General features: G+C 39.6%; 1 protein-coding gene across 1 annotated transcript in view; it reads left to right on the forward strand.

Moving 5' to 3' along the window:
• The window catches only part of IQCM (IQ motif containing M), a 160,767-nt gene extending 146,180 nt beyond the window's left edge, over nucleotides 1-14,587 (forward strand). The window contains 2 exon segments of the mRNA XM_075040170.1: nucleotides 14,450-14,523; nucleotides 14,525-14,587. Coding sequence (XP_074896271.1) covers nucleotides 14,450-14,523; nucleotides 14,525-14,587 — 137 coding nt within the window.
• The last annotated feature ends 3,929 nt before the right edge of the window (nucleotides 14,588-18,516 follow it).

Raw genomic sequence — 18,516 nt, forward strand, 5'->3', positions numbered from 1 at the left:
CAGTTCTAATATGAAAAGAAGAAGATGGAATATTTATGTCTATGAAGATGGTGCACAGACCTTGTGGACATGGTGCACCAAAGCATCAGTCTTCTGGGGCTGCCTGCAAGACCGTCTTCAAAAGGAATTGAGTAATGGCCAAGATGATCTCTGAGAAATGATACTGCATAGTTTAGGGATCCGCTGATCCTACATTTCCTCTGGAAATGCAACGGCTTTTATTTTTTTTTTCACTTAGCAAAAAAGATGGGACCTGTATTCCCTTTGCCTTCCTTGATGTAACCTGGTAATCTGAATTATGAGGATTTGGGCCTTTGTACATTTGCAGTTGTACAAAATGTAAACTTGATTTTCATGAACTTGCTCTGGTATGTAATAGTCTCCAGTACAGAATATGCTCCTGAATGTGGTAAAATTGCTTTATATTTTATAAGATAGTAAAGCAAAAGAAAAAATGTCCGCTCAGTTTTTGATACCTTGTTATATACCCATTCTGGGTGAGAAAGATCTTTGAGATTTAGTACATGCAAAGAACCACAAGCCATAAGGAGCAAATATTTAAACCTCGGTTCTGCGAATATTCCTTTATCATCAGGAAATCCAAATTAATTTGACTGTATGGTGGGTAAATCATTTGCCAAACCCCACTTTTTAGAACAACAGTGATTTTGAGCTATATAAAATGATATTCCAAATAACACACCAAATGGATGATTCTGTCAGTCAGCGTTGTGTACTGCAGGAATGTAGATTATATGTGTAGATAATAGACAGACAGATAGACAGACAGACTGACCAACCAACTGACCAACTTTATTTCCTAAGCCTGAGATTCAAGGAAGAAAAATTGCCAGCAAGTTAAAAACTCCTGAAAAACAAGATTTAAAATAGAAAGGAAAGGATGACACAATTCTAACAATAGCATTGTGAATGGCGACATTGTCATTCTGAATGGAGATCTGCTTGAGTCAAATTGAATAACAATGCTCTTTTTCTTCATTAAGGCCATTAAAATCTGTAAGGCTATGGGACCTGGATAGACATAAAGGTTTTAAAAAGCAATGAGGAGAGACTAATGCTCATTGCTGCATACTTACTCGAAGAGCCCAATTAAGTAAAAGTTTGTGCTAATTTGTGCTCTCTGAAAAATCTAAGTGGAAAAGCCTCTTTTTTGCTATTGCATTGGTTCAGAAAAAAAACCTACAATTTTTTCTCTGTATCACCACATAAATATTACGAATTCTGTGTGGAGTGCAAAATGATTTTAACTATTGTAACTGGAGATAAATGTTATTTGTGCATAACATCAAAATATAAGAATTCACCAAAAATTCCGTGCCTCACTATGCTGTTTCAGTGGAGCGTCACTGGGAATATTGCAGTTTTCTATTGTTTTTTGGAAGTGCTAATATTAGCATGAAATGTGATAAGAATTATTTAAGAACCTAATTATATGCTCTCTATTTGGCATTTGAATTTTGCATCTTTGGAATTCGTCTTTTCAGAGCGCTTTATTTAGTTTCTATTAATACTCTGTAATTTTATAATTGTAGTGGGAGGCTAAGGAGAATATGGAACAAGGAAAGATTTACATATTTCTTTGATACAATGGTTTGTGATGGGCTCTGACCTGTTTTTTTAGACTGATCTTAAAAAGCGGTTTTGCTAAGGCTGCCATGAACACCACAGAGCATGGAGAGACCCAATAGGGAGACTATTCATCCTTTATTCGATTCATTTGTCATATGACTAAGGGAAGGCTGAATCAATCAATCAAAGCTCTGCAAAGCAGTATTAAGCAATGTAATTCTTGATTAAATCTTGCTTTCAATGTAGATATCAGCCTGAAGAAAAGATCTTTTAAGCTAAATCTTACCATGAAACCTGAAAAAAAAATATTGCTTTTTTCTGTTGCCCTAAGACTATGTAGAAAAGCACATCTGAAAAAAATTGTGGCTGTGACTTCATGTTTGAGTTTTTGCCTGTTAAAACATATTACTACAGGCCTCTTTTTTTTGCACTTGTAACCCGAGTAAGAAAATGGCATGCAAGAAAGAAATCTTCTGGAAAGATTGGCTAATGGCTATGTAAACAGCAAATGCCTGCCACATATGGGCATTAGGAGTTTTTATTGCAAAGGCTCAGTGACTACTGTGAACAGGGTAGAGCTCTGAAATGTGGTAGCAAGGCAGATCTTTGAGGTGATGCTTGGAAGTAGTTTGGCAATGTCCCTACCAGAGGCTTTGGGACTTTTTACTCAGGGCCTGTGTTAAAAAAGGACTACAGCAGCTAAATGACAAGGCTGTACTGTGCTGTTTGGGTCTTCTGCAAGGGCCTGGAGTGGTGTGAACGAAGGGAACACATAATCAACAAAACAGGACTTAAGCAGAATCAACTCAAGGATTTGCATGTAAGCAAGGAAGTGCTTGCAAGGCACAATTATGGGGAACCCCCTCCCCGATCCTTTCTGGGAAATTCACATGCCGGGGTGCCTCTCTGAAGTGCCCGTACACTAACACATGCAGTACGGGGAATGAGCACCATGAATTAGGGGTCTGTATGGAGGTGCAGGGCTGTGATCTTGATGGGATGATGGAGACATGGTGGGATGGCTCACGTAACTGGAGTGCTGCAATGGAGTGATACGGGGTCTTTAGGAAGGACAGACTGGGAAGATAAGAAGGAGTTGCTCTTGATGTGAGAAAGTAGCTGGAGTGCATGGTGTTCTGCCTGGGAATGGGTGACGGGCCAGCTGAGAGCTTATGGGGATGGAAGGCATTGTAGTGGGTGTCTGCTATAGGCTGTCTATCAGGAAGAACAGGTAGATGAGGCCTTCTACTTCTATCTGTTGGAGGGACAACACGGCGGGGCAAAAGGAGATTCTAGGAGACCACTGATGACAACTTTTTGACAAAAGTGATAGAGGAACCAATGAAGGGAGGTGGTCTGCTGGACCTCATACTTACAAACAAGGGAGGGCTTTCTGGGGATGTGAAGGTCAAAGGCAGCCTGCAGTGACTAAGAAATGGTGGAGTTTAGAAAACAGATAAGAGGGAGTAGAGCAAAAAACCAAGATCACAGCTCTGGACTTCAGAAGAGCAGACTTCAGCCCCTTCAGGGAACTGCTTAAAAGAGTCCTATGGGATAGGGTGATCGAGGAAAGGGGAGTCCAAGAAAGCTGGTTGATATTCAAAAATCACCTCCTCCAAGCTCAAGAGCAGTCCATCCCAAAGAACAGAAAGTCAAGGAAAAATGCCAGGAGGCCTGCATGGATGAGCAAGGAGCTCCTGGCCAAACTCAAACACAAAAAGGAAGTAGAAAGAAGGTGGAAGTAGGGACAGATAACCTGGGAGGAATATAGAGACACTGAGTACGCAAGGACACAGTGAGGAAAGTCAAAGGCCACCTGGAGATGAATCTGGTGAGGGATGTCAAAGGCAACATGAAGGGTTTCTACAAGTACATAAGTAGTGAAAGGAAAACTAGGGAAAAAATGGTCCCACTGCTGAATGGGGCAGACATAGTGACACAGGACATGGAAAAGGTTGAGGTACTGAATGCCCTGTTTGCCTCAGTCTTTACTAGCAAGAACGGCTTTTAGGCCCTGGTGTTCAAGGGGAGAGTCTGGAGCGAGGAAGACATACCCTTGGTGGAAGAGGATCAGGTATGGGAGTTTTTAAGCAAACTGGGCATACATCAGTCCATGGGCCCTGATGGGATGCACCCACAAGTGTTGATGTCATTGCAAGAACACTTTCAATTATCTTTGGACAATCATGGCATTTGGAAGAGGTTCCTGAGGGCTGGAGGAAAGCAAATGTGACTCATGTTTCCAAAAAGGGCAAAAAGGATGGCCCAGGGAACTATAGGCTGGCCAGCCTTATCTTGATTCCTGGGAAGGTAATAGAATAAGAGGCAATGGGCACAAACTGAAACACAGCAGGTTCTATGTGAACATCAGAAACACTTCTTCATTGTGTGACTGAGCACTGGCACAGGCTTCTCTGAGAGGTTGTGGATTCTGCATCCTCGGAGATACTCAAATGTCATCTGGACATGGTCCTGGGCAACCTGCTCTAGGTGGCCCTGCTTGAGCAGGGGGGCTGGACAAGATGACCTGCAGAGGTCCTTTCCAAACTCAACCACTCTGTGATTCTGTGAGCTGACAAGAAAATCGAAAAAGAAAGGCTTCAAAATATTGTGATTGTCCTGAAAGAAGTGGGCTCCCTGCCGCACCTTTGGCAAGGATGAAGTAAAATTTTCAGGAGGCTTCCTCAATAACAATGAGTGGAAAAACTCAGTTTCTACTCTCAGTCTACTTTTTGACGATTGGAGAATATGCCCAGGATACAGCAAATATTGGGGCATGACAGAAGGGAAAAATACACTTGCTCACGGAAGTGGGCTTCTGAGTAACTCTCTAATTTGCATTTCCAGTGACTGTCCCCTTTCCTCAAATAACATCACCTTCTGTTTTTCATGTTAACAGGGAAAGATCCTAGATTTCTCTACAGATTTTGTATAGAAATTATTTTAACTATCTTATTTGTAGGGCTAAATACAGACCATAAATGGAACAGTATTTGAGGTCAGCTCAAATAAACAGAGTGCATCAAGAGGAGAGAGTTACTGTGATTTAACAAGGAAACCCAATCTAATATATTTTTAGTTGGTTGGATTACATCCATGCATGACTTATAACCATCATAGTAATTCTGAAGACAACTTTCCATCAACTAGTAATAATAGTTGCCCTCCCCAAAAGGAGGCTTTGTACTGTGCTGCCATGTCTTTGCTTGCTCTGGAAAGATCAGGAGAGATAGAAGTAATTGCCACTAGTGTCTGCAGTTTGCACAGAAGTTTCCCATCTTCTGACAGTGGATGTCTGATGTCATGAATGTACAGATGATAGTGTTTCATCCTCATAGCTTCTCAGAGCATAATTAATCTAGATAAATTTTTGTATCTATGAGAGCTGAAAACACAGAGAACAATAAAATTTAGAAGCCCCAAAAGCATAAAATATTTTTATCTATAGTTATTAATATAGGTCAGTTAATTCTGACAGATTTGAGTGTTGTTTTCCCAAGATTCACCCATTGATAAAATAGTAAATCCTTATAGGACAAAAGATGTGTTCATTGCTAATTATGTACCAGCTTTCAACTGATGAGGACCTCTTTCCTCCCAGGTATAAAAATTATTGAAAAATACTTTTTGGCAAAAAGGAAGAAAGTGCAAAGGGATTTAATTGAGTAGTATGCATTATGTCTTAAATTCTTGGTTTAGCATTTTTATTTCAGCATTTCTATTTCATCACCTGACTCCCTGGCCACTTTCTCTGAAAGAAAATGTTGACTTTTCAGGAAATTATGAGCTTTGTTGAATGGTTGGAATTTGACTAAAGGCTGAGTAAGGATTATTTACATGAGAGAGATTTTATAGCAACAGCTTCCCAGATGTGGGGCTATGTTTGTATGTTTCAGGAGCGTTGCATGAGGACATGATCTAATATTCTGTTATGAATCCTAATTTTCTCAGTTTCTCAGAGTTCAAAGAATTCTTGCTTCAAATGCAGCAGTAGAAATAATACTGTTCTTTAGCAAACAGTCTTGGACAGATTGCAGAAATCTGTTAAATATTAATTCCATTAAGGCTGAATATTCAACTAAAATTAATTGCAATGCTATGTAAAAATAATTTCATGAATTTATTTAAAAAGGGATGCAATGAAATGTATAGAAACTTGTAAGTAGTATTTTAAATAATGCAGTGAAGCTTATAATAATTTAATTTTATATTTGAGGGTAATATAGGTACAAACTTTGGAAGAAAAGATCACATATATATACTCACATATATATATATATATATATGTGTGGATGTGTGGAAGTTACACACACACACACATATATATGTATAGATAAACATGACCGGTGAACCAAGAAATAAAGCAGAAAATAAACTGGCCTTGGACAGCTAGTCTACAGATGTCCTATCTGTGCTTGTCCAGATTACTGGCCTTCTGAATTCCTGCATCCATGTGCATGAACCTGTTAGCACCTCCATTTCCTGGTATGTGGGTTTTAGCATGAAGTTATGACTGGATATGTGTTGATCCAGACTGATGCCTGAGCTGGACATTTGGGAAAGCTGGTTACTGGAGCATGGTATAGCCTGAAAAATTAGCAAGGAAGTACAGACGCAGTGGCTGTGTCCTCAGTGAGTATGATTTGAGATAGTAAAGAATTTAGAATATTAGGAAAGAATTACGGTGTCTGTTCTCCATTTGCTGCACAGTTTTTTAAGGGAAATAAACCTTTTCAATTTATTTTTTTCTTGCTCAATATTTCTCTCTATCCCTTCTCATGTGGCCCATCAGCCATGTGGATATTTTGCAGAAAGAATAAAGACAGATATATGAGTAGGAAGGGAGAGGGAACTCAGTAAAACTACTTTTTCCTTTCATATATGTCTTTTCTTGTGGTATATTTCCCCTCAAGAACATTCACAGGGTGAAAACAACATAAGGGCTACTGAAAATATGTAGCAATGTACTGCATGCTTCTTATCCTCATTAATTCAAGATAGATAGCATGTGAATGTAAAATATCGCTCAATATCACTACAAAAAAGGGAAATGCAAGATGAGCAATGCAGTATTTGTTTCAATGAACTTAGCGTGGAGTTCAGCGCACTGCAAGGGACTATGGAATAAATATTCAGAGGTATTCAGTTTTCTCACCCTGCATGCTGGAGGGTTCAAGAGAAAGTTCTGTGGGATGGCTAATCTGTTTTTCCAAACCCGACAGGTATGTAGACATCCTTTCTAACCCCTGGTTGGAGAGTGCAGCCACTGTGGGGAACTACTTGCTGTTCATATCCAACATGCGACTAGGTATTAAAGGAGTTTGGTGGGAAACTGAATGTTCCTCTGCGAGAGCAGCAAGTGAATGGAGACCTCGCCCACCACACAGGCACTTCGCCCGCCCACCCAATCTAGGCCATCAACAAATGAGTTTATGCTCTGATGAGAAGCTGGCATGCTCAGCATTGGCAGCCAGTCCCAAAACTAGCGGGTTCATGCCTAGTCCTGCCTCTTGGATGGAGTCTGTAGCTGGTGCGCTTGTGCGCTGCAGTGCTGAAAGGCTCCAAGGCCCCACTGGTCTGACAGGTGCTGCTTACAGATCCTTGATCCTATGGTTTTGGATGTCATGGAAAGGTTCCATTAAGTTTGGTGGGCTTATGAAAAGAATCTGTTCTGTTTCATGCTGTAGCGAGTGTTTTTTTCGAATGAAGATTAGGATACCTGACTGTCCAGTCTCAGACATTTTATGAAAATATTGGCTCAGGACTCTCTTCCTGTGCTTCCTGTTCTTTTTTCTAGGAAGACCAGTTGCTATGACCAAAACCAATCACCATTTCAAGATTCCTGGCACACATATGTAAAGATGAATCACTTTCTGTCATGCTTCTTTTATTGCAGTTATGTGGTGAAGAGGAGAATGCAATCCAAAATACAGAAGCCCCAAATCTTCAAATGCAAATGCCCTTGCAAATGAACCCTCTACCCATATGGAGAGAAAAGATCCAAGCTTAGATTCATGGTATGTAGCCTGGCTCTGATTCTATGTGTGAGAAAGTTTGCTGTAAGACCAAAATCAAATTATCTCTGTGTTCACAAGATAGTTACCATTAAATTAATCTCTGCACCATCTAATTTCATTTTCAGATTTTTGCATAGTTTATCTTAGCTAATGAAGAATGTTGACACAGCAAATCATGTTGTGCAGAGAGGGACTCAACTTTACTGGCTTTAAAATGGTTGTCTTCAAAACACTTCTGGGCAGAATGACATAAACGCAATAACAACCCAGACTTGTAGCTCCAAATCTGTATTAGAAAGCTTTATATTAGTGTTAGAGTATCTGGGTTGCATTGTCAAAGAGGGGCAAAGATGCTAAGAGCCTGAGAAAGGCTTTATTTTGTGAGTATTTAATTCCTAATGAAAGAAAAGTAGCATAAGAAAGGAAGTGATTCTTTTTCATCATTTCAGACTGCATGTTAATGTCAGTATATCCAAGTGCATTTACAATGTGGTTTATTCTAAAAGTACGAATTTATTTGTACTACAGCATTTTTTCTGTAGTTTTGTTTCAGGCTGCTATTTTAATGTCAGGGAATCCAAATTTGGAACCTTGTGAAATCTGAGATTTTTCTAGTAATTTACACAAGATTTTCTTTTTCTAATTCCTTCATGATTGTTCCAAGGGTTTTTATTTGATTTTATTCTGCAGAAGATTAGACTTTAATATTACAAATGTTTTCATTGGGACTGGTATATGAGGCTGCTAGGGCAAGATACCATCTGGGTAACATTGCTTGCATTGAGTGAAATGTATTCCTAGGACAAAGTGCCAGGACAAATAATTCAACCTTGCTATCACAGGAGTACGCAAAATGTATTTGCTGCGCCACTTTGAAACCCATGAAACCACTAACTGTGGCCATCCTCAGAAGAGTTAACTGCTTGCTACTGTCTCCTGTGTGTCATCCCACAAAGCTTGAAAGTCCAGGGAGTCCTACGGTTGTACCTGCAGGAGCCAAAATGCTCTCCAGCTTCTGCTGTCACTCCTGCAGCAGGGTCTGCTCCCAAAGCCATTCATCCCTGTCACAGATGAGGCATGAAACAATAGAGATGAATAGTCTCTTGAGAAAAATCTAAGGAGTTTTACTTTAGTTTGGTTGTGAGAAATGGCTGGTACAGGGAGAACGTGAATTTGTATTCATTATATTACATGTATACTATATTACAGGGAATGTATTCCAACAGCAGTGTTATTGTACAGCATTATACAGCAGAAAATGTGAGCAATAGCACTTTCAGGACCTGTAAGAAAACCGAAGATAATGTCTCTTCATCCTTCTACCAATGTTTATTAGTCCCACACCAATAAGACCACCCTTTATTGGCAAATGCAGTTATCTCGCTTGGCATCTGAGAAGCTTAAATACTAACCAGTCTGTGGCTTTTTCTTCTCCCCTTAATACACAGAGGATTACCCTTGTGAAGGACTACATAAATAGAAAATGTGATGACTTTGCTTTAACTACAGTAAGCCCGTCTTTTTTTTCCTGGCAACAGTTTTAAGCATCGGTGTTGCATCCATATTAAGTGTGAATTCCCTTGTGTAAATCCCATTAAGGTTAATAGAATTTTAGTTTTACTGCTTAATAAATTCCAAAGTGGATTAACTTTTGAGAAATATATAATCAACCATAACGCACAGAACACAATCCCATATCAGCGTACGTATACTGTATGGGAAGTGTTAATGGAGACATGATGAAGCAGCTTTGTATTATATGTAAAGAAATAGAATGGAATATTTTCAAGTTTGTAACTTAGCTAATATTTCAGAATCATTTGTCTTTTATTGTTTGTTGGTTTCTTTTTTCACTCCTACTCATTTTGAAATTACATTCTTCCAGCTTTTGTGCTTCTAGATTTAAAATAATAATGAATGATTTGAGACACCAGCTTTTCCAAGCTGTTAGATCATAATGCAATCTTATATACGCAGTAATCACTGGGCCCACTGGGGGAACTGGACAGTGGGAGAGCTGGTACTCAACTCCATGTATTTCAAGAGGATCATAGAATCATAGAATCATATTTTAAGAGGATCCCATGACTTTGTCACATACATAACACTGTATGTATTCAAACTTTGAGAATTTGAAATTGGCTTATAATATTAAGTATAGGCTTCCTCTAAAAGTACCATATTTGTCTCTCAGGAGCTTTCAGAGACTCAGGTCTCTCCAGTTGCCTGTCTTCAAGCGCTGTTACATTGGATTTGCCAACTTTAAAAGACATGCTTAAGGTAGAGGAACCTTTTTTCAGTGGAGGCAGGCAACACTCCTGAAGTTTTGGTCATTGGTGCTCTCTGAAGTTAAGGTGAGGGTGTGTCTCCATGGGCTGGCAGCCTTTTCCCTGACCCTCAGCGGGCAATGCCATTCCTCATGGGTGAGGGCCAGCCCTCTCTTCTCAGCCCCAAATTTAGCTAACAAATGTAGACAAAAGGTCTAAGCTTCCTAACGTTCACCCATCTCTGCATTTCTGCTAGAATTCTTAGCTTTTTCCCATCGTTCACATCCCTCTGTACATCTCCACATCTCACTTTTTATTTGTGTTGCCGGTGTGGTGAGTTGGGAAATCTGCCGATGTGTAACTGTAAACTGCAGCCAAGGTTATGAAACAGCAGACTATCTGATTATTACTTATATTCAGGAGGCTGACCAAAAATGTCATTACAGGTTTCCATATTTATTATCTCAGAGAATTCCATACCCAATAAGAATATGATTTTTTTTCTTTACATGCCAGCCCTGTAACTCTGCCTGTGATCTGAAAGTCAAGCTGTCATCTTTGCTTTTAATGAATTTTTTGCCACAAAAACTGACGTTACAATATTGCTGCTAAATTGAGCCAGCATAGGACTAAGGCTGTTTTTATAGCTCCATTGCTTCTGCAAAGAGCTGAAGTGAAAAAGGAAAGACGTAAACAAGAAAAAAAAAAACCAAGAAATTATTTTTGTTATAAAAATAAATAGTTATGATCCTAAGAAGTTACAGGAACATCAGTAGTTTAAAAATAAAATGGCATGTCTTCATAGTCCTTTTTAATGAGTATAACTGTACTTTTAATCTCGAATGGCCGTAAACATGCAATAGCATCCATCTAAAAAAGCAAGGTGACTTATGCTTCACTAAAGCACATAATATCTTAAAATTGAAACTTAAATATGATACATTCATGCTAAGAAGAATTAGCTAGGAAGCTCAAGAGAGGTATCACTCAAGATTTCAGCCTATAACTTTGTTTTCCTGGAAGGATCCAAACTGACCCTGTTTGCTTTACCTTCCAGTGTTCTAGGTTATGCTTGATTTTATCTTCAATTTCAGCAGTTTTCAGTGGCCACCTATCCAAAATCTGAATACCTGTATTTGCGATGCTACCTAAAAATGCTTTCCCTTAAGAATCATTTGTAGCTCTTTATCTTTCTTCTGTGTCTAGAACTTGCAGTTAGATTTGCAGCCAACCATGTGACAAAGTTGTACACTTCTGCCTTTATTCAGTTTGGGGTAACTTTGTCCAGGGTGAGTTAGGCAGCTGTAGTGCTGATGCTGAATAATGTAACATGTATATTTGCTGCTGCATTTTTAACACTAAGTGATATGTAATTTTTCTGTAGCTTTAAAAAAAAACAAAAATCAAAATAAATGGTTGCAAAAAGGTTCAGCATTATCCTAACTTTCAAGATGAGGAAACTGAGGCAGATGACTGAGGCAATCTGTTACAGTGCACTACCACAGTCACAAAGTGTGTTTGAGGCACTTATCAAAAGCAATGAACAGTTGCAGAAATGGACATGTCAAAACCAATTCACTTAAATGATCTGGTTTAGAGTTTCCTAATTTTTTTTTCCCCCAGGAAAAATATTCAGTATCAGTATCTCATTGCAATGTGTCATTAAGAAGTTGTAAAGTGGCTGCCTCTGCTGTGCAGTATACTTGTACAGCTTCAGCTGTGAACACTACAAGTTAATTTTTAGGTAGCATGGATTTATCTTGGAGAGGTGGCTCTTTTATTTATCTACCTGCTCTATAAGTATCTTCAGGACTAATTGTGAAGGATACTTTGTGTGGTCAGTTTTTTGTTGGTTTAACAACATTCTGGTTCTTGGAGGTTTTTTAATGAAATTCTTCTGGCATTGTTTCCTGTACTTCCCACTACCCAGTCCCACTTTTGACACATCTCAGTCCTGATGAGACTTTGAGAAGCCACAAGTACTCTATCCAACATGGAGAGTTTTGGTGAGACAGTCTCCATGTGCAAAACCTGAAGAGACCAAGTGCACCATGCAGAGGAAGAAATCAATTTCACTTGATCCTTCTTATTTGGACTGTTCTCTGAACTATCAAAGGTCCATTTTTTTTTCTTTACTTGAGCAGAATAGGTAATAGCAAAGTTTAAATGTGTGTATTATTTAAATCTTTATTTGGTACTGGATTATTTTATACAGTTAAGCTTTATGGATATGGGTCTATTTTCCACCGATCCTGCCAAGAGAGTTTCCATTCTGGGGCTTCCTGCTTATTTCTTCCAGCTGCTTTTCTTTCTTATCCCTTCTGTTGTTATTCTCCTCCTGTCTCCTTGTTTTCACTATTGATGGAGGAGAGGCTTGGTGAGACTTTGAAATCATAATATAAATGTTCTTGGCAATTGTTTCTTTCTATACTCTTTATAATTATTCTCTAGCTATTCCAGTTGTATTTTCCAGTTGGAGACCATCACTGAGGACTGCATTTCTCAGTCAGAATGTTAAAGGTGCAAATAATTTTTTAAGAGAATTCATAAGGAACATGTTTGACATCGAGACACAGCAGGAGTAACACAGTGGCCATAATGGTGTTGGCTGCGTTGACCAGAGTGATGCAGGAAAGAAGAGTCTTTAAACAGTTCTTCATTTCCTGCCTAGTTCCTAACCTGCCCCACAAAGTCTGTCTGCAACACAAAGCCTCCTACCAATCTCACCCTGCAAGTTCTCCAACAGCAATCATGGGATTTGTGGGACTTGTTGACCCAACCTTCTTCAGTGGTGTGCTACTGGTTCAGTGCATGAAATAGGGGTGTGCATGCATGTGTCTGTGTGCATCATTTGAATCCTCTGCTGTATTAATGGAAGTTTTAAAAGGAAAAAGTTGGTTTACATCTGCGGAAGTCATTTGAATACCTGTTACTCTGATGGCATTAATTCTAGTCTTGTCAGAAGTGAATCGGTCCTCCTTCCTGCAAAAGTAACGACTGGCATGGAGGCAGCGAAGTGCTGTTTTCTCACATGTAAAAGGATTTGCAGAACTAAGTCCTTTGTTTGTTTGTTTGTTTGCCTCTGTGTGTGTGTGTGTTTGTTTTCTCTACTTTTGGAACATATTAAAGCATCCTGCTCTTGTTATTTCTTTTGAATAGTCTATTTTCTGTAGAAAGTAATATCCACATGGTAAACTCCTATTCATTAAAACTGTGCCAAATATGTGCCATTTTAAAGCTAAATATATGTTATTTTATTTTACTTCAAAGCAAGCCAAAATACATACCAAGAACATAGCTCTGGATGGTGTTGGTTGTATTTTCAAATGAGTATTTACTGTGTGAGGCACTTCAGTGCAACAAGCTGAGTTGGTAAGGGGCTGCTTTATGAATAAAGTACAGAAAGCAGTATTTCTTCCTCCTCTTACTGTGAACTTACCTTTTAATTGTAAAAATACCTATTTTTCTATTCTTGGCAAACCATTTGAAACATGACCTTGTGCGCCTAATGCTGTCATACCTGACTCCCTAGTACGCCGCTTTCACTTGCATTTAGGGAGTGTTTCTCCAGGGGACATAAAGTTTATGAAAAAGTGTTCGGTTTAGGGGAAGTAAAGTGTTAGCACTTAGGAGCTTCTGTGTCAACTCTTACATCCTTCTGTAGGTATAACTGGCTGATGTACAGGTGTGTATTTTTGGTCCCATTTTTCTTCCCTTTGGTTGGGTGCTAATAAGTCTTTCCTCTTGCCATGTGCCGGTGATATTTTTCCTCCTTGGTTTGGTCAGGATGAGAAAAATTTTGTAAACAAGCTCTCCCGTTCCTCTACTATACATCAAAACAAGGCCCCACTTCAGGCCAGAGTAAATACAATAGGGAGATTCCTGAATGACATGTTAAATATCTTCCTTTTCCATTATTTTTCCATTCCATTTATAAAAAGTTGAAAATGGCTCTTTCTCTTTTTGAAAGGATTGCATTTTACATATCTGGCTCAACTTTTCATTTTCTACAAAATAAAAAATGTTACTGAGCAACTGTGTTAGCAAATGCTGAAACTAAAACCCTGTATGTTACAGCATGGCCAAATTAAGGATGTGTTATGAGGTTTATAAGTTAAAAAGGAAAAGTTTTATAAAGAACTGAGTTATCCAAAGCAGTGGTAACTTGTCTTTGCTCACATGGTAAATAGTTCCACATGGCCTGCAAACTTACTGATTTAGGGGAATCCAGTAACTGAAACTAGGAGTAACTTGGCAATTTCACATCTTAGTTGGACACCTGAACTGACCTTTGCTTGCAAATACAACATAGTTCTGTAAATAGAGGCAGGTCAATTCTCTCTGGCTAATAATTTGTTTATTTAGAATGTGAGCTTGGTTTCCTTGAAACAGTCTGCAAATTCATCCTAGGTTTTCTGAATAATCTCAGCTGGGAAAAGACATTTATCAGTCTTCTCCCAAGAATGTAGAATTTAAGGGTTTTGGTGTTGAAATTTATTGGTCTTTGTTGTCAAACTTCTGATTATTAAACTTCTCATACACTTCTAATTAATAAATGTTTATTTTTTATTGCAGCATTTTCCTATCAAAAGTCAAAGAAAGCTGGTTTTCAAGTGTCAGCTGCATTAGCAACTTCTTCATTGAGAGAGTGGAAAAGAAACTCACCTCTCTGATCAGGATTTCCTGTGCCACTGCATCAAAAGTAGCTGGTGAAGTCTTTAGAAATCAAGTTCCAGTGTAGAGACACTTTTGTAGGGAAAGAATATTACATCTGAGAATAAGCAGGACACAGGGCTCCTTCATATTGAAGACCTCCTTAAGGAGGACATAAAAATAAATGTGAAAATCCAGCAGGTTACATAATTTTAGACCTTTTTTAAAAATATATGTATCAATTTACATATCATAGGGTGAATCAGTGTGCAATGTACATAATGGATTGTCGTGGTTTAACCCCAGCCAGCAGACAAGCACCACACAGCCACTCACTCACTTCCCCCCCCCAGTGGGATGGGGGAGAAAATCAGGAAAAGTAAAACTCATGGGTTGAGATAAGAACGGTTTAATAGAACAGAAAAGAAGAAACTAATAATGATAATCATAACACTGATAAAATGACAACAGCAATAATAAAAGGATTGGAATGTACAAGTGATGCACAGTGCAATTGCTCACCACCCACCGATCGACGCCCAGTTAGTTCCCAAGCGGCGATCCCCCCAGTCCCACTCCCCCCAGTTTATACACTAGATCTGACATCCCATGGTATGGAATACCCCGTTGGCCAGTTTGGGTCAGGTGTCCTGGCTGTGTCCCCTCCCAGCTTCTTGTGCCCCTCCAGCCTTCTTGCTGGCTGGGCATCAGAAGCTGAAAAATCCTTGACTTTAGACTAAACATTACTTAGCAACAACTGAAAACATCAGTGTTATCAACATTCTTCTCATACCTAACTCAAAAACAGCACTATGCCAGCTACTAGGAAGAAAATTAACTCTATCCCAGCTGAAACCAGGACATGGATTCAAACATCAAAACACCATGACATAGTACATTCATAAGAAAACTGTAAAATTGTACCAATCAGTAACCTCCCTATGGCAACACATAAGTCAGTAGGTTTCTATTTTTAGGTCTTTTTTCTTTAACCTGTATAAGGGACAAATCTTTATTCTGACAGTCTTCCTGTAAATGGAGAGGCAATATCCTTCTGTAAAAATTCAGTAAATATTTCAGAATTTGGGACCGAGAAGAGTAAATGGCGCCTCTAATTTTTCTCAATGGGTGCAGTGGTACCTCTGTCCCTGGAACTGGAATAAATCTGTTGTGCAGCAGGGAGGCAAGTATTGAGGACTGCAGGCAGGGCTTGTTTCTTTTGTCCTGTAAGCACAGCTGACAACTGAGGCGAGAAAATTTTTAAGGGATATTATTCTCACAGAGTTTTCTTCCCCATTGCTGCACAAGCACACCAGCAGCTGGTTCAGCACTCAGCCCACCTGGAGGTGAGAGGCAATGGGGACCCCCTAAAATAGATGTGCTGCTTAGGGAGAAGTGTCTATCCACTGCCAGCTGATGCCCTTTAGGAGTTGCCAAATGTCCATCCCCAGCTGTTCATGCCCCTTCTGCCAAAACAAGGTGCTTAAGCATCTGGCAGAAGGAAGTCAATCGGTTATCATTTCTGAGATGAAAAATGACCTACCAGGTTATCAGTTACCCACCCTCCTGCTGATTAGTTTGAAGACATAAACATGTTGCATATGAATAACTGATGCAGCTTTGAGGGTAACTTGGCTGCAGAGGAAAATTTGGAGAAGAGCTGAAGTGTTTGCTGCTGCTGCTGCTGCTGCATGGATTCTGCCTGCTTTCTTTCAGTGGAAATAGTGGGGTAATTGGAAGGCTTCTTCTCTGCTTTCCTTCATCCTTTTTAACACAGATGTAAAAAATTATCTGAATAGATGCTTCTGTGGGACATGTACGCTGGCTCTGTCCAGCTACTAGAAGGAGGGTACCTGTGTTCCCCTTTGTCTGTTTCAGTCTTTTCCAATATTTTAATTATTACTATTTTCTATTCTTTCTTCTTCTTATTTTTTATTATTAACTAAATTTTTCTATTATTATATTTCTATTATTTTCTAAAAATTCTTCTCCCATGCTCTAGACCTTGTAAACAATGCCTTCTAACACCGAACACCCTAAGTAAAGAAACTAACGTTAACCTGAGTGGTTTACTCCCTCATCCTCTACAGACAGCGGGTGCATATCTGCCATCAGTTATCACTGCCAGACCTTTGGGTATGGTTCACCACTGGTTCCTCCGCTCCATTACTCACTGTAGCACCCTAGTGCAAAACTGTATCAAGGACTGAAACCTGTTTTTCATTTGCCCAAGCCAGCTGCAGCCCACAGCAGGCTGGTTGTCTCCCTCTGACTTGTCAAGCTGTATTTGTTCCAGCTGTGAATGCATTAGCATCCACTATTAGGAGTGGCATCCAGGTTACCCTTGTGTCCTGGTTTCAGCTGGGACAGAGTTAACTGTCTTCCTAGTAGCTGGTATAGTGCTACGTTTTGGGTTCAGTGTGAGAAGAATATTGATAACACACTGATGTTTTCAGTTGTTGCTAAGTAATGTTTATCCTTTAGGTCAAGGGGTTTTCAGCTTTTGATGCCCAGCCAGCAAGAAGGCTGGAGGGGCACAAGAAGTTGGCACAGGACACAGCCAGGGCAGCTGACCCAAACTGGCCGAAGGGGTATTCCATACCATGGGATGTCCTGCCCAGTATATAAACTGGGGAGGAATTGGCCTGGGGGGGAGGGGGATTGGTGCTTGAGAACTAACTGGGTGTTGGTTGGTGAGCGGTTGCATTTTGCATCACTTGGATATTCCAATCCTTCTATTATCATTATTGTAATTTTATTATTGTTACTATTATCATTATTAGGTTCTTCCTTTCTGTTCTATTAAACTGTTCTTACCTCAGTCCATGAGTTTTACTTTTTTTTCCCAATTCTCTCCCCTGTCCTGCTGGGTGGGGGGGAGTGAGTGAGCAGCTGCATGGTGCTTAGTTGCTGTCTGGGGTTAAACCACGACACCTCGGCAGGCAGCTGCCCTCTCTCCCCACTCCTTCAAGCCCCAGGGGAGAGTGTGGCTGTTCATCCAGCTGTGCTCAAGGGAGCAGCAGCCCCCACACCTCTGTCTTGCCTGGCTCGGGTGCTGTGGGTCAGCCTCCAACCCCAAATCCAAACCTTGCTGGCTGCTTTACAGTAAAAGCGGTGGCTTGCGCTAGCAATGAATACGGCCAGGGCATTTTTCTATGCAACTTATAGTTGTTTTGATGTTTATTGATACCAGCTTGCTTTACATGCCTCTTTGGAGGAATAAACGTGCATTTAGTGGAATGACAATATGTCACTCCGGATCTGCAAAAGACAGTGTAAGGTCAGTGAAGAGAAGCCTTCACTTTCCAATAGTCGGTTTCGATGTATAAATTGGCACTTGATGCTCATCAAAGAACAAGAAATATTGGATGTGCTCTAAATGTCCATTGTATTTTTGAGCCAACTACCTGATGGAAGTCATCACTTATATGTAAATGAACTGTCAATGCCTTGCCTCCGTTGGCAGTCGCTGGACTGTGAAGGGTATGTCTTAATAAGAACCAAAGCTCTTCACAGACTTTGATTTACTGGAAATAAAATAGAAAAGTCCTCTGAGACTACAAAGGACACTTGTTTCAGATAAAATGTCTAGACAGTAGCAATATATTTGGGGCTTTTATTATAGCAAAACTGCAAATTAGAATAGAGTGCTGAGAAAGTTCCTATGACCCAGCTGAGTTCAAAAACACTGTTTCAGAATGATCCTTGAAACACTTACACTCAAATTAAGTTCATGAGCATTCAAAAAGTGAAAGAAAAGATGTGCCAGGTCAACGTTCAGGTTTGCTAGAACTCTAGAGCTGCCCAGACTTTACATTCTCTCTGACAAGGAGGGATTTGCAATTCAGCTGTGATTTAAATCAGTTAAAGAGAACACAAATCACGCATTGTGTTTCACTGCATTAGATAACAGTGTGCTTTATAGTCCATTCCTGTATAATGGCTTTTTTCTTTGATTATTGAAAATAAAACACAACAGAGAGATTGAT

Source organism: Buteo buteo, chromosome 1 (assembly GCF_964188355.1).
Source record: "Buteo buteo chromosome 1, bButBut1.hap1.1, whole genome shotgun sequence".
NCBI classification, from domain to species: Eukaryota; Metazoa; Chordata; class Aves; order Accipitriformes; family Accipitridae; genus Buteo; species Buteo buteo.